The sequence below is a fragment of the Ursus americanus genome, chromosome 10 (assembly GCF_024610735.1).
Source record: "Ursus americanus isolate L20-20 chromosome 10, mUrsAme1.1.p, whole genome shotgun sequence".
NCBI lineage: Eukaryota > Metazoa > Chordata > Mammalia > Carnivora > Ursidae > Ursus > Ursus americanus.
In genome coordinates this window covers 62,320,082-62,337,996 of record NC_142136.1, presented here as the reverse complement: position 1 = coordinate 62,337,996, position 17,915 = coordinate 62,320,082, and the positions used below count along the sequence as shown (strand labels likewise).

Genomic DNA, 17,915 nt, shown 5'->3' with positions numbered 1-17,915 from the left:
GCCTCTTTAATAACTCCATTAATTAATTTAAAAGACAGAACCCAGATTGGTATCAAAGTTTAAAGTTAATGTTGCAAAGCTGTTGACGTACCTTCACAAAAGGGAAAATTAAATTGAAAAAGATACACTGTTAACTATGTAGAGATTGTTTTTTTCTTTTCATTTTAATTTGGAGAGCTATAAAGAGATTGAACTGTATGCTTTCACACAAAATAATGTATTTCATTGCTTTCTACTATTATTCAAGATCTAGGCTTCTTTACTGTGGACTAGTAACTTCACAATGTGGCAGCCGTGTGTAACAAATTAGGTAAGGTCTTTGCTGTGAAAATATTGCAGCAATGCATCAGGCTCTGCAAATACATGTGCTGATGTAAGCGATTTTAACGGCCATAAACTCTGTATCTGCCAAAATTACACCAGGAACCAAGGGACAAGTTACTTGTTGAAGATATGTCTTCAGTCATGCCTCACCTTTATCTAATACACAGGAGGAGACTCAGTTCCAAGGGGGTGGGTGCTTGGTTCCATTTTTTTTTCCCAGTTTCCTCTGACACTATCATTTTGACGAGTAACACTAGAATGGGGTGCTGGCTTCTAGCCCTGGTGAAAGGGACTTTCCCTGCTCTCTTCTCAGAGTGAGACTAAAGAGATTACTCTTTGAAGAAAAAAAATAAAAGTGGGTTAAGAAAGAAAGGAAAAGGAGACTCTGCACTCTTTGAAATGCAAAAACTAAAAAAAATGTTAATGTCGAAATGCATGGCTTCATTATGAAGAAGCTGAGTCAAGAAATAAACTCACGTGCTCAGCTGAACTAGGCTAGGAGCTCCCGTTAGAGCAGATTTACCACATGTTCACCAGGATGACATCTAGGTGGAGGCAGTGGCGGTTACAGCAGGTTTTGTAGTTAAGTATTAATAAAAACAATAAAATCCTTCTGTCTGTGCCTATAAAAATATCCATGATATTCAATTAATGCAGGCCTTTCTTTTCGGATGATATTACAGAAGTACCAGAATAAGTCTGTAATCAAGTCCCCGCAACATGAATTGTTTTAATATTTGAATTCGTAAGAAGGCTGTTAGTAGGTAATTAACCAAAACACTGCAATTAATCAGACAAAGAAATATGCAAGGAACCTTCCAGAATTAAGAGATTCTGTAACTTCATTCTGGTGCATTCATATTGAACACCTTCTATCTTTCAGTACTGAAGTATGACTGGTACATATGACAGATATGTTCCTGACACTCATACCCAGAGGAGAAGAGTGAAATGTAACAACACAATGCAAAATAGAATGTGTGGAAGGAGGGCATTTATCCCAGAGACTGTATGGGAGGGGATTGCTTCATGGAATCTCCCTGTCAGAGGGGAGACCTGAGATGAGTTTGAAAGAGTGAGTGGGACTTAGTGTGAAGATTAATAAGAAGGCATTCCAAAAACATAGGAAATGGACCAAAGACAAACCACAAACACTTTTAAACTAAAACTGAGAAAACTTGTGGTAAAAAGACACAAGGCAAGACATTTATGCTAACGCAGAGTTTCATTTAAGACACATGATCTTACTAGAAAATCTTACATCAAATATTCCGAAGTCAATAACTTCTGAATAATTTAGGAATATGTTTCATAAAACATGACCTATGATTTCAAAGAATTTATACAGGTAAAACCTTATTCTTGATTTAATAATGCTATCAGTCATCCAGGGTTACTTTGCTTTGGAAAAACTGTTCAACTCAAGGGAAATGTGCTCTTCAATACTGAATGAAAGATACTCTAGAACAACTCTGTAAGAATTTTAATTTTTTTCTCCATTATCATTTCAAAAGATAAAACGAGAAAATGCAAATGCAGTGTCTTTTTAAAAAATGTATCTTTTAAAAGATATTACTAATTCTTTTTTTCTTGCTACATGTGATGTGTTTTTAGCCATCCTTCATCCTGTTGCATCATTAAGGATGATCAGCTTCCAGTTCCACAGCTTCATATTCACAAAAGGTACAAGCATCTTGAAAGAAGTCTTACAAATGATCAAACACTTTCTATAGCTTTGCCTCTGACACTTCTAAGGACTCAATTTGTGGCTTTTTGTTGAATAGGCTCTGAAGTTAAGCATGCTTTGTATATTCCTGAAATATACAAAAGAACCTAAGCAACAACAACAAAAAAATGCTTAGTAGGAATGAACATTTTTAGTGGTTCAGAAACAAAACTGAGAACCACATAGATTTAACATTTTATTGTCTCCCTGTAATAGACTATAAGCTGTAGGGCAGAGCCACAGCACCATGGAGTCCTACGTGCCCTGAGCATCTCCTGGCATGGGCTTGGTAAAATACATGTTCAAAGAGTTAATGAATGAAGAAATGAATGAATGAATAGAATGTGTAAAAATGATTTTTGGGTAAAAATATACTCATCTGTTAATATGTAAGAAATTCGTACTAAAATTTTTTGCCTTGGACAACCTTTTAACAAGAATTTAGCAGCTTCATCTGATTAAATGTCACTGGGGTAAGACTCAAGAAACATGTTGTTCCAGTGCTTTCATAAAAATCACTGTGGCCAAAGACAAAGTTAAATCAGTTATGATATCAGGACCAAAATGAAGGTAGGCATTAAATAGAGCTAGGTTGGTTCACTAGCTGCAGAGTGAACAAAAATGCAACAGGTGAGCACAGCCGTTGCTGCTATTGTGTTCTCTTTCATTTTGTGGATTTCACATCCTGGGAATTTCATCTCAATCACCATCCACAGGATAACATCAAACCTGAACAGATACATCACAGGAGAAGACCTTTGTAATTACAGTGTTAATCCCTTAAATCTCTCTCCCCACAGAAAACTAAAGAAAGAAAAGCAGAATACTGGGTTAATAATAGATACTTGAGAAGAACTAGCTCAAATTCTGAGGCCACATCAACATCTTACCTTATTTTATCTGTTGTTCTTCTTCCTCTTCTTTTTTTTTTTTTTAGATTTTTTATTTTTAAGTAATCTCTACACCCAACATGGGGCTCGAACTCACAACCTGAGGTCAAGAGTCACATGCTCCACGGATCGAGCCAGCCACGTGCCCCTCATTTTATCAGTTCTAATACATGCTATTACTTTTAAATGTCACATTTAGTACACAAAAATCTCCAATCAAGTGAAGTTTTTCATCAATTTCTTGGAGTTGTATATTAAAATTATTCTAGTTAAAATATCAGGTCCCTGAGCCCTAAACACAAGAACCTAAAAAAAAAAAAATGAGTTGATACTGTTGACATGGTTCAAACTAACATGTGTGATTTTGGAATCAGAGGGAATGCACACAAAAGGAGCTGCTTCTTTCATTGTTAGGGGAAAAGGTCATTTCAACTAGTTTCAGACTCCCGTGACAACTGGCCAAAGGACTACAGGAAAAACTTGAGGAAGTAAATTCAGTTATCTCGAACCTTAAATATTTAGTAAGTAGTAACAGACAAAGCAGCCAAGGCTAATGTGGAATAATCAGGGCTGACTTCAAAAAAACTGAATACATTTTTTTTTCAGAAGTCTTTATTCTTTTTCATCTTACATTATATAGTTTTCTCCAACTGATTTTCTAGAATAGATAATTACTATAATTCAAGAGTGAACACAGAACCAATATTTTTCTGAAGATGGAAGCAAAGAGATTTTTGAGAACTCACTTAGCAATGGAAACAAAAACAATTATGCTAGGTGACAAGTATGCCAGATCTGAGTTTTCTTTACTTAATATTCAAATCCATGGAAATTTCATGAGAAATTTCTAACTCTTCTGCAACTGATTTCTTTAAGTTCTTATTCCTGACCAATCAAGAGACTAAGCCAGACCTGAGAGAAGTTTCAGTACTTTCATCTGCTGTTGGACTAGGAGCTTTTCCTCTATTAATAATTTCTAATAATGTCTTTTATAACATAAGGACTTATAATTTACTAAGGGCCTTCACACACATCCACACATTTTATACTTCCTACAAATCTTTGAGGAATATATTTTATATGTATAAATAAATGTATATAATAAAATATTATGAATATTAGATGCATTAAGCAGATGAGAAAACCAAATCTCAAAAGAGATCTGAAAAGTAACAAGGCCCTCTAAAGTAGCAAGAGTTATAAATGGCAGAAGCAGAACTTTCAGTGTGGAGATTCTAAAATTCATCAGTTTTTCCCATTATACTACAGTAAACGTGTACCTTTTGACGCATTGGCCAAATGCCATCACCAATTTTTACACCATTTCTTACCATTCGTCAGTGAGTTTCGTAATTACTAATCTGGCAAAGAATACATATCATCCACTTACAGTTAAGTAGATAAAGCTCTAAAACCCAAACTTAATTTTAATTGAGTACCTGCTGACGTCACTGAGATTAAATCCTACGGCATTTTGATAAAAAGGTCTGGCAACACTCACCTCTTTTTGACGGTACTTTATGGCCAGTTTGAGTCTCGCGAGATCATTTCCACTCTGTTCCTCTATGAGACTACTGTCATCTCTGTAATTGAGAATGATTTCCAGTTCTCTGGAACTCCTTGTCTGATCCAGTAGGTCCTTAGCAAACTGTTTGCACTGTCGGGACAGCTCCTCGTACTCCGACTTGAACTCGTTTTCCACCTTACTCAGCTCCTGCAGCTCCCAACTTAGCTGAAAGGCTGTGAGGAAAGGGTCTTCACTGGACAGTGCGATAAGAGAGGGGCTGGCCAAGGCCTTGTAGATGTTAAGTCTGGAGCGTGAGTGCCGGAGGCTGTCCACGTCCGAGCTGGAGACGCATTCCACACAGTTACAGCGGACCTCGTGGGGTCTGGGCACCGAGACTCCTTTCTGAACTAGAAGCTTGATTATCTCATAATTATTTGTATGCGCTGCCAAAATGATTGGTGTAATGTCTGGAGTGAATTCAGAGAACTGCTTATCAAGGAGTATGGGAGGCACCTAGAAAAAAGAAGAAAGCAGAGGTGATGAATATTAATTCATTTGTTCAAGCCTGTGAATTTCAAACAGCATGCTATAGCAACGCTGAAAGAAGTTCGTAAGTCTTTTGCCAGGCTTTTTTGCAGGAGAGATGGCTTTTTTTTTTTTTTTCCCTTAATTCTGCTAAAGACAAAAGAAAATTAGTGAAAAAAAAGAACTTCCCAATATAATGACACATTATTCTTATTATATTTGTTTAATCCGACTTTTGACATTTTATGAAATCTTAAAATAAGTGGCTATGGGAAGTCTTTAGGTGATAAAAGACTTTCTTGCTCCCAACTTATTTTCTGACTGTCAATCTCTGCTTTTCTTCCCGGGAGGTGTGGACTCCCTAAATAATCAAGAAATACACTGAATAATAGTTAATGATTTGTTTTAAACCCAAGCTTTTCCTCTGCAATAGAAGTTTTTCAGTTCTTCAATTGCTTTGTATGTTTGTTTGTTTGTTGTTTTATCTTCTGCATTCCTAAAACCAAACCAGTGATTAAAGGTGTGGCAGCAGAAGGTAAGAAGGCTTGCCTCATGCCTCATCTATCACTTTCTGGTATATTTTCCAGATAACCATAAGTGCATCGCCATTTCATCAGAAATAAACAAATGCTTCCCAATGAATCAGGTCACCGGTGTGTTTATGCATTTCCTTTGGGTTTTACTCTAGGAATGGTAATAATGAAAATCCTATAATAGGCACTATTAGTCAGCATCTGTTAGGTACATTAACTCACTATTATTCACATTTGATAGATGTGATCCTTCCGTGCATAAGTGCAAGACCTGCTATTTGAACCCAGGTGCACCTGACACCCGAGCCTGTGTGTATTCTACCACATCATATGGCTTTACAATTTTTGGTTTAATAGTTCTTCCTGCTGGCATAAAGCGGCATCTATGAAAATAAATGCGGTGTAAGGATAAGTTAAAAAAGCATGGCAGAAAAAATGACACCCCATGTACTGCATAAAATACACTGTAACATATAAAGGAAACCATAAAAGGATCAAAAGCGAAACAACTATGTGGAGAAAAACAAAACTTCTATGAAACTTTAATTAAACTACTTTTAAGTAGAGGTATAATCTTTATATGAGAATAATTAAGCCTGTGTGCTTCTAATTTATTTGGCCATTTAGAATATCTATTTGTTTTATAAGAAACACTCTACACAGAATAACGAGATGTAGTTATATGTTTAAAGGATATTTAAAATATATGCAATCAGTTGATAAAGATAGTACCGACTAATTATAAAATTAGGGACAGCACTGTTGAGGCAGCCCTATATGTTCCAGCAGGGTCTCTACATATTTTGTCACTACATACTTCGTTGCTTTTTTTTTTTTTAAGATTTTATTTATTTATTTGACACAGAGAGAGAGACAGCCAGCGAGAGAGGGAACACAAGCAGGGGGAGTGGGAGAGGAAGAAGCAGGCTCCCAGCGGAGGAGCCTGATGTGGGGCTTGATCCCAGAACGCCGGGATCACGCCCTGAGCCGAAGGCAGACGCTTAACGACTGCGCCACCCAGGCGCCCCCATACTTCATTGCTTTTTAAGTAAATAGCTTTCATTCTCAATTTAACTATGTATTTATTACAAAAAGAAAAATGTCATTATTTAAAACTAAAAGAGAAGTAATCTTTATACTTCAAGTTTTTTCTATGGCAGACATGAGGAAAAACAAAAAGTAAAGAAGTAAGTAAGTAAATAAGTTCCTATGTTACATGTATATTTAAGTGGTAGTTGCAATATGAAGGGGCTTTCTGGATTCAATAGAATTTCATCCTAGATTTCCAGAGTTTTTAAAAGCTATCAATAATTTTACATTTATTAACCATAAAATGCAACGTTGGAGAATATTTCAGCAAAATTTTATGAAAACGTAAGTATAATATGACCATATTAAAAAACATTCATATTTCAGAAGAATGCCAGTGTTACAGAGAGAGATGGCATAATAGCAGATAAAATTTGTGAGAATCTACCAAGAATAAATATTCTGTTTATGAGTTTTAATATTCAATAACTCATTGGGAGTTTCTAATTTTTAAATATATGGACATCTTTAATTTTATCTTTTATAAAAGGAATTTATTTTAGAAAATAATTTTTGAATGAAACTTTTTTTTTAAAGGTTTTATTTATTTGACAGAGAGAGAGTGCAGAAGAATGGGGAGCAACAGGCAGGAGAGGGAGAAGCTTGTTCCCCACTGAGCAGGGAGCCCAATGCGGGGCTCAATCCCAGGACCCTGGGATCATGACCTGAGCCAAAGGCAGACACTTAACCAACTGAGCCACCCAGGCACCCTTGAATGAAGCTGTTTTATAAGACTACCAATACAGTAATAGTTTATTGGTCAATAAATATTTTTAAAATTATGTAATTTTTAACTATCTTAGAGTTTCCTCTTACTCTAAAATGTGTTCTAAATTCAACAATACATTATATGTTGTCTTTACCATTAATTGCTTGATGCCCAGCTGTTCAGGGACCACTAGACACTGGGAACTGTTGGGCCTTAGGTGTCCTTCATGCAGGAATCCGCGGGGTCTCTGACCAGCCAGCCAGGCAGGCACATGTCCGTGTTTATATGTGTCCTACAGACAGGCTCTGGGATTTCTCCCATTCCATTAAGAAAAATAGTAGTAAAACAAAAATGCTTTAAAAAAATTGCCCGCTATTGAGTACTAATTACATGCCCGTACCAATGATTACATTGTGTTTGAAAACTGGGGGTTATCTTACTCTATTATCACTCCTACATTTACTAGCTTGTATTCCTCTATATTTAAAACTATGCCCTCTTCTCCTTTTTATTACTGAGTATTCCTAGGGACCCATGAATGCTTCCTTTATTTTATTTAATATATAGTTACTGAGTATTCCTAGGGACCCATGAATTCTTCCTTTATTTTATTTAATATATAGTGATTAATTGCAATAATCATTCACTTTGAACTTACTGAGGTATAACATACATTCATTAAAATGCACAGCTGTTAATGTGATGCTTGATGTATTTTTAAAATGTGTATGCACCTGTGCAACACAGCACAGGTAATAATCCAGAAGGTGGACTGCACCTCACGAACCTTCCTCTTGTCACCTCCCAGCTGTTACATTTTGTAATCACAAACCTAAACGCTATTGCCAGAAATCACTTTCACACACTTGCTTACTTCATATAAATGAATCATGAAGTATGTACTTTTTACGTCTAGCTTTCTTTGGGCAACAGTATCTCTTTGAAGTACATTAATATTGTTAGAAGCCAATCTTTCTTGTAATTTCACCTCTACATAATATTTTGATCAATGAATATAGCACAATTTATTTAATATTCTCTTGTTGATAACATTTGTGTGATTTCCAGTTTCCATTTGTGGCTAAGAATATTGCTCCTATACACATTTTTACCCATGTCTGCTAATACATATCTAAGAATGCAATTTCTGGGTCAAATAGTTTTCTTAAGCAGTTACGGCAATTTTCGTGACTATCACAAATTATACTTGGTATTGCCAATTATCTACCTATCAGTCTATGTATCTACCTATTTGTTTATGTCATTATGTCAAGAAATCATTTTTAATTTTTAATTTATTATTTATTATCAAGGATGGGTGTTGAATTTGCTTAAGGCCTTTTCCATTTCTATGGAGATAATTATATAAGTGTTCCCCTTACTCCTAAAAATGTAGCAAATGAAATTAATGAATTTCTTAATATTGAAACACCCTGGCTTTCCCGAAATAAATTCCATTTGGTCAAATGTGTAATATTTTTAGTATGACTAATTTTTTTATTTAGATTTTTTGGTACCAATATTCATAAGAGAGATTGATTTATAATCTTTACTATGTTGTCTTCACCAAATTTTGGTATGAATACTGTGCTTGCTTCTGCCTTTGGAATGCAGGGCGATGTGCCATTCAGGTCTCTCTTCACGAGAGCCCTGACTGCCTACCTGTAAGACTGCACCGCATTTACAGCCTCCAGCTGTCCACCGCTTCCGGTTCTTCCTCAATTTTGGAGCCCAGGACAATGACTGAACAAGTAGGCTAGACAAGGGCCTAGCTATTTCCACCCAGCATGGGACACCTCTAGTAGATAATTTTCCTCTGAGTTCCCTTTACACTGGCTTCCCCTTCTTAATCCTGCTTCCTTTCTTTTTACTTTCAAAATGTGATTTTCCAATAAATCTTTTACAATCATCTCATTTTATCTGCCTCTTGGGGAGCCTGGGTGGCTTAGTTGCTTAAATGTCTGCCTTTGGCTCAGGTCATGATCCTGGGGCTCTCATGATCCTGGGGTCCTGGTATCTACCCTCACATTGGGCTCCCTGCTCAGCAGAGTGTCTGCTTCTCCCTCTCCGTCTCTTCTGCCCCCCTGCTCATGTTCTCTCTCTCTCTCTCTCTCTCTCTCAAATAAATGAATAAAAAAAAAAATCTTTATCCTGCTTCTTGAAGAATCCAAAATGTGACTGATCCGTTTTCCATACTGTGGGGGAAAAAAATAAGTAGCACTGAAATTATTTGATCTTTGAAAGTTCAAAATTCTCCTGTGAAACCCATAAGCGCCTGCTATTCTTTGATGGGATAGTTATTCAGTAAATTTTCTTATTTACTGCATAATAATTAGCTTGGCTTTTCTATCAATAATGGGGTCAGTTAGTATAAACTGCATTTTTCTGGGAAGTTACTCAGTTCATCTGGGTTTTTCTAGACAAGACAGTTTTAAATGTGCAAGGATTCAGGAAATGCTATGCTCACAATGTCCCTCCTGAGGAATCTACCGTGGGACGAGATGATGGGGAACTGAGGGAAGGGCAAATGCTGGGGGTTAAATGTATGTAATAGTTAATCAAAGATCAATATAAAGTTATGAAAATGTAAATTTTTAAATGTTCTGGAAAGGAAAAAAAGAACGAGAGAGAGATTGAGAGGAAGAAAGGTGTGGAGCAAAAAGCTCTCTACTTAACCAGCTAACAGAACAGAAGCCTTGGTAAAGCAAAAGGGGGACATGAAGGTTTTATAAAAGGTATTAATATAAAATACAAATGAGAAAATACAGGTCTTGAGTACCTTCAATTCTTCCCCTCCACTATTGCAAAGATAAATTTTCCAAAATATTAATCTTTCAGACAGTTCCCTTTCTTAAAATACTGCTATGGCTTATAACTACTTTGATTTAATAATTCACTCATACATCAATCAACAAATATGTATTGACTCTGTTGTTTACATTAGACTCTGAGAAATTAAGAAAAATGAAGCTGAAACAGTCCACGTCCTCAAACAGATGATTGCCATACTTGACACATTCGCAGATCTCTCAACAAACTGAATCAAATGTTTACTAACTTACTATAAATCCAACACCATAGTAAGTACCATGTGAAATACTCAGAAAAATAGCAAACAAATGTTTGCAACGTCCCATCAGATGCTCAGCAAGTTTTGAAGGTTTTGAAAATTTTCCAAGTACCCGCCAAAATCTCAGGGTAATGTTTCTGCTTTATATTCTTTATATTGGACCAGCAGAGTTAAAATAAACTATGAACTGTAAAACTATGTTGTAGACGTAAGAATTATTTGGCAACTTTTATTCAGTATTAACAAGAATTTAGTACTCTGCAACATTTTACTTTCCTTAACACGTAGCAAATATATCGGGAACAGAGAAGTGCAGATTTAAATGGTTCTTTTAGAAATGTTAGAATATTTGGGCTGATAGTCTTTTTTCTACTTAGCAAAGTGCCTAACGGTATGTGTTTCATACTATGATACTAGCTGTAAGTGGTTGCCATTTCATGGGTGACGTCATGGAATCAGATTTCTGAGCTTTCCAATGGGTAACTGAAACCAGCTCTGATGGCAAAGGAGCCAATTGCAGCCAATCACAGAAGTTGAGAGACAATGAAAGGTAAAACAGGCCCCACAGGTTTTTGCTCCTGCAGCTCAGACATTTAACAGTTGATTCAACTTTGCTATCTATTAAATACTCAGACATTTTTACAAGTCTGAAATATAAGGCATTGGATCTCAGAAACCTTTAGAAAATCCAGAAAATGAGCTTGCTCTCCCTTTCGCATACTTCATTTCCAAACCAGTCTATTTTCTGTCCCCATATCTTTTCTTTGCTTTATTCAGTAACTTCAACATGTAACTAACTCTCTCTCTCTCTCTCCTTTTGTGGTTCCAATGTTACAGGTGAAGAGCATACCTCCCAACATTAAAATAAATAAATAGGTCACTGTAGGTATTCAGTACCTATTATCTACACATGATTTTGGTAGAAAGTTTTTTTTTTTTCAAAAAAAAATTTTTTTTTAATTTGTCATTTGACATATTTAAGGACAGATGTGAATGTCATGAGCATAACCCTGTAGATGAAAATCATACCACGCTTGACGTTCAGCCGAAGTAAAATCTATAGCATACAAGCATTACATCCAGGCAAACATACATGCATAAAAATACATACTCAAATCACTAATAAAGAAATAACACACATGCATGCCATTTTTTAAAATCTAAATTCAAGTGGTTGAATGACATATTTCACCCCATAATGTACAACAAAGTAGAACATGCAATTAAAAGAGGATCCTAAAACCAAGTGAATGTTTTTTGTATTGCAGAATGGAAGGTTGCTCTGGCTTTTCTTTGTCAAAGCTTTATGAATGAATATTTGTTCAATGGTTTTTTTGTCAACCTTACCATAACATTAGTTACATTATTAACAGAATCATTTTCATGCCACATCACATTAAAAGTGATGAATACACAAAGAATGTATTAACTTGTAAATAGATCGCTTTTCTGAAATTTATTCAAAATCTTCACCTTAAAGTGATTCAGCACCAATCTGAGACATATAAAGTCTAGAGTGTGACAGTCTACCCAAATGCAGAAATGTCTCTTTGCCACTAAGCTAGACATTTTTGAACCAATAATACTGAAATATAAATACCTAGGAGAGAAATTCATCCTGGAGTAACATTCATCCAATTTAAGAGTACTTATTTCCTTAAATTCGGTATTTCTTATAGTGGGTTGTATAAATTGAATAGAAGAAATTTACTTGTATAGTATTATTTAGTGTGTCTTAAATTACTGACTAAATAGATCCACATTCTATTCTAGCTCTACCCTTAATTAGTTAATTATCTTGTGAATTCCTCCTAATATCTCTGCTATATGAAAAACAATATCCTGTTACATGAAATTTCTATGATTAATCACTTTTTAAATATTCCAGTGGATGGCACAATAATAGAAAATTTATGAGGTTTTTTTTTAAAGTATTTCAATAAAAATTTGTTGAGTTCTTTGGTATCATCTTTCTTTTAACATCAATATTTTTTATCTAATGTATCAAAACCTTCATTTTTTAAAACTCGGATTATAAATATTTAATTTATCTTTTTCCTATACTCAGTCTAACTCAAACCAACATAAGGGAGTTTCAACTCAGAGTTATGTTTAAAAATTGATTAAATATCAGTTATTTAGAATTTGAAATTTTCACACACACACCCGCATGCACAAAAACCAAGTAGTTGTCCTATGAATAAATAGATGAATGAATGAAGAGACAGACAGATGAACAAATGAATGGTTAGGTTACAATCTTACCTAAACAAAGTCACCTTTATTATTTTAGGCCCATACTGTTGCCTGGAAAGACTAAACAGAATTCAAAATTCTACTTGTGCAGAAAAAGAAACTCCCTTTAACCTTGGTCTCAGCACAGGACTAATGATTTATCGGTATGTTCACAGCTGATCTGTAACAGCAAAGACTCTTGTGCTTTCCCCTGCTTCTGAGTGGCTGAAGCTTTGAAGGCACTAATAGTTTGATCTGACATCTAATGAAACCTTAATCCAGAAAACAAATGTAAAAAAACAGCTCAAAAGAAATCAGACACTATTACGTGCATATGGCTCTAAATCAGGGGTTCTCCAGTCTTTGTGTACCACCGTCCTTTGGAAATACAGAGAAGCCCGAGGATCCTCATTCAGAAAGAAGAATACTTCTAAACATAAATGCATTGTATTATACAGCAAAAAGTATTCAAATATATTTAAAATCTATTTAAAGACAACTATGTGATGTATTAACATATATTCTTCTCTATTAATGCATTAAATACAAAGATCTACCGGCAGGTAATTAGACTAATTTTGAAGTAACGATCAACCTGTAAATATATCAGGTGTATGTTAAAATGGTAATATGATAGGATAATATCTATGATTTCTGCTACTGACAAAGACACAAGAGTTTCTAGCAAAACTAATTTTTTGGGTTATGTTCATAATCGAAGGAAATGATATATTCTATTTAGAAGTTAGTCAAAATAAAGATGTATTTTTTTCCATCCTAGTTCACAGATACCCTTGAATTTTATCTTTTGCATCCCTAAGTTAAGAAGCTCTTCAAGTCTGACTTAATTGGAATTGGAAAACTCAAATGAGAATTTTAACTAGAAAGCACTAACCAGAGAGTTGTTTTTTAGGAGAGGTAATTGGAGAATTTGAAAGACGTTCTGGAAAAAAAAGAAAGAAAGCCTTATATTTGAAATAGAAAAATACATTTTTCATCTTTATTCAAAGATAGAATGTTCTATAGTTACAAATGTCCTAGAATGTGAAATGGAGCAAATAGATCACAACACACACAGATGTTTACTTCATGAGGGAAAATTCTGGATAATTGGGGGAAAATCCAGAAGACTTAACATGTAAATATATGATGTTTAAGGGGAAAATAAAGAACAGATGGCGAAAAGATGACAAAAAAAAGCGAGGCACAAATAGCAAGGGAAATTTACCTATTATAAGGAAATAGGGGGTCTGTACACTCAGAGGGCTCATCAGGTCTTTGGTGGAGACAATGAAAACAATGACATACAATTAGACACATCCTGCTGATATCCCAGACTTCCAAGGTTTAAAAAAAAAAAGAGGATGAGTGTGAAATCATCAGACCTATAGAATGAGTGGGTAACAATGAAGATGCAACTAATACCAAACTTCTAATCTTCTGGCATTAAAATCTGCGAGACATGTCATTGTATCTATACATAATTTTTAGTAAGTGAATATGAGTCAAAAATACAGCATCTAGCCAAGTTGCCATCTTTCTCCTGCTGGGATAAAAGACATATGTGGTTATACTAGAATTCAGAAGGTCTTGTAGGAGAGAGTTTTCCAGAAAATATTAAAACCAAGTATTAAGTGATTCGCCTCCAGGTAGGTAGGAAGAAATAGTTTGAGCAATGAATCTTGCAATCTGGAGTTAACTCAAATATGTATTTGTATGGTGCCTGGAGTTTGGTAATACAGTTAATCAGTAAAGATACTAGAAGCAGAAGAGAATATCCAAAAACAGTTTGGAATTCAGTTTTAAACTATTTCACTGTAACCTAGGAATTGGTGGGTAGGATTTGAGGTTGGAGAATAAAGAGACAAAATACACTTTTTTTTAAGCTGAGTTTCTTATAAATAACATAGATCTTCCTTCATTTAGTTTATATGTATGTGGCCCTCTGTCTTTTAATTAGGGTCAACTGGTTTATTAATAATCATATTACATTAATGACATTGTTATCATCAATAATAATATTATTAGTTTGGGCTTCTTATTTTATACTTATTGTTTATTTTCTTGGTGTCAGTTCTTACCTTGACTTTTGTATTTCTGTCTTTTTTTTTTTTTAAGACCTGAGCTGATATCAAGAGTTGGAAGCTTAACCAACTGAGCCACCCAGGCACCCCCACTTTTGTGTTTTTTTAAGTAATTCTAATTTTATTTTATTTAATTAATTTATTTATTTTAAGTAAGCTCTATGCCCAATATGGGGTTTGGACCACAACCCAGATATCAAGAGTCATATGCTCCCCAACTGAGCTAGCAAGGCACCCCTACTTTTTTATTTTATTTTTTTATTTTTTTTTAAGATTTATTTTTTTTATTTGCTGGGGAGAGAAAGAGAGAGCAGGGGAAGGGCAGAGGGAGAGGGAGAGAAGCAGACTCCCCCCTGAGCACAGAGCCTGATGTGGGGCTCGATCTCACAACCCTGAGATCATGACTTGAGCCAAAATCAAGAGTTAGATGCTGAGCCTGGGTGGCTCAGTTGGTTAAGTGTCTGCCTTCAGCTCAGGTAATGATCTTTAGGTCCTGGGATCGGGTCCTGGGATTGGGTCCTGCAATCGAACCCTGCATCAGACTTTCTGCTCAGTGTGGAGTCTGCTTCTCTCTCGCTGCCCCTCCCCACCACTCATTCTTTCTCTCTCTCTCTCAAATAAATGAATAAAATCTTTAAAAAAAAGAGAGAGATGCGTAACCTACTGAACCACCCAGATACCCCCCCTACTTTTGTATTTTAAATGAGCAATAAATAACCAAAAATTTAAGTGTTAACAAAATAAGAAATCCTCTTCTAAAAAAAACCCCCAAAGATCAAAAGGAAAATGAAAATGAAGTTTAAAATTCTCTAGAAAGGAGACCACTACAGTAATTAGCAAGTTCAATTCAACAGTGTATGAAAAGACTAAACCACAGTGTAAAAATAGGGTTTTATTTCAGAAATGAATTGCTTTTGGTTATCATTATATTTTTCACTAGCATTCATTACCATATGTATATTTGCATGGACTCTGGAGTCAGAGTGCCTGGGTTTACAAAGAGGTTTTACCTTGTACTAGGTGGGTGGCGGTCGCCAAGCTACTGCATCTTTTTTGGCTTCACTTTCTTTACCTGTAAAATGGGCCAATAAAGTATCTACTGTAGCACTCTTGTGAGAGCTAGCCGGTTTACGCAGTAAAGCACTTAGAACAGGGCATGGTCCTTGGTGGGAGCTTAATACACATCTACCTGGATTGTCCGTCCCTGCGTTGGAATGTAAGCTCCCTGGGGGCAGGGACTGTGCAGGTTTCTCAACTTGTCCCTGGCTCCCATGCTGGCACATGAATAATAAATAATGGCACATGAGCCAATAAATACTTATTGAATGAATGAATGAATCTATGAGTGGTGTAGAGAAGTGTTTTCAAAACTTTCCAGTATTTTTTAAACGTGATGATACTGTACATGAAAGGGTATTTGGTAAAATCCATCACTGTTCCTAACTATGAGAAAAAGCATTTACCAAAAACCAATAGAAAACTTCATGATAAAGAGTGAAAGGCTTTCCTATTAAAATTAGAAATAAGTTAAATGTTTATTTTCACCATTATTATTCACCATTTTGAAGTTGCTGCCTAATGCAATAAGATTAGGAAATAAAATATCAATAAAAATACTAAGACAAAACACAACTTTATCTCTATTTGGCAAATTACATGGTCATATATTTTGAAAACCTGAGGGACTCTAAGAAACATTAATAAAGCTTAAAACAAGATTCATATACAAAAATCCATATTCTATTAGCAATATGTTATTATCAGACCTGATTACATATAGAATGAAAAATTGGTCATTATTAATAGTGACAAAATATACAATTCTTATGAACAAAAATTAAATAAAAATTAATAAAACTTATAAGAAGAAACAATAAAACGTCATGGGGCATAAAATCAGATCCAAAATATGGGGAAACATGTTTCTGGATAGGCAAACCTAATATATTAATTATGCCAATTGTCTTAAAAGAAATACATACATTTAATAACATTTCACTTGGGATCTTTTTTTATTTGTGTTATTTTATTTATAACTTGATAATATTATTTTATTAGTTAATATGGAGGCAAATATATGCAGGAATGATAAAAATTATGAAATGGAGAACATGATACAAGAATATGATGTGAGAATACAGGAAGAAGTATAAATTAGTTGAATAAAATTTTGACCAAAATTAAACTTATTATATATAGGAACTTCATGTGTGAAAAATTGGACTTTCTATTCAGTTGGAAAGAGTGGTTCATATAATACACAGCACTGAAACAATTCTCTACCCAAACAAAATTGATCCCTATCTCATTTTGTAACAAAAAATTTGAGATGGAGTACATACTTAAATGTAAAAACAAAAAGTAACACAATTTTAGAAAAGATTTAAAAAAAATAGTTGCATAGCCCCAGGGTTGGGGAGAACTCCTGAAGCAAGATTGGAAACACAGAACAGAAGACTATGTATTTTATCACACGATTCTTAAGTAGAATGACCAAAGATACCATAAAAAAGTCACAAAATAAACTGTAAAAAACAAATTTGCTATATATGAAAAGTACTTAATACTTATATCATACAAAGAGAACCTATAAGCTGAAAATAAAATTATAAACCACCCAATGAACAAATGGACAATTATAAACTAGAGATTCACAGAAGAAAATCAAAAGGTCAGAAACACTGGATGATCTTTCTCACTATAGTCAGGGAGAGGCAAATTAAAAGAATGGTGAACCACAATATTCTGGGCATCCTATTGCCAAATTAAAGGAGTTGTGGATAAAAGTGCCCTCTCTCATCAAAACCTAGAGCAATATGAATTAGAACAGCCTTGCTAGAAAGTATCTGGTGCTTACATAAATTCTGAAAACCAGTCTCACTTGGAGGGACCTTTCCTACAGGGAAACAATTACCATGAGACTATTTCTTTATATTTATTTCATCATTGTTTGTCATGGTAGAAACTGGGGTGTACCTGAATGTTTTCCAAAAGAGAAAAGGTCGCACAGCTTGCGGCTCATCCCTATATGAAATGTTAGAACGCTTTAGATATCTGAACTCCAATTAATCCTGTATCTATCAATCTTGAGCAATTGCCGTCGGGATTCATTTCATCCCGATGGAGAGCTGTGGCAGAGTTATTTACAGAAAGGCCCCTTGTTTTAGGTTCTTTAAACATTAGTTGAGAATCTATATCACACACTGTTCTTGGTATCACCTAA

The 17,915-nt window shown here is 34.9% G+C and overlaps 1 protein-coding gene across 3 annotated transcripts in view; it reads right to left on the bottom strand.

Annotated features, from left to right (window-relative positions):
* TRPC4 (transient receptor potential cation channel subfamily C member 4) overlaps positions 1-17,915 on the bottom strand; it is a 192,805-nt gene that overhangs the window by 101,286 nt on the left and 73,604 nt on the right. For all 3 annotated transcript variants that reach the window (XM_087865171.1, XM_045796917.2, XM_045796918.2), the window contains exon 3: positions 4,442-4,960. In XM_087865171.1, coding sequence (XP_087721297.1) covers positions 4,442-4,960 — 519 coding nt within the window. The remainder of the gene's footprint in view (positions 1-4,441; positions 4,961-17,915) is intronic.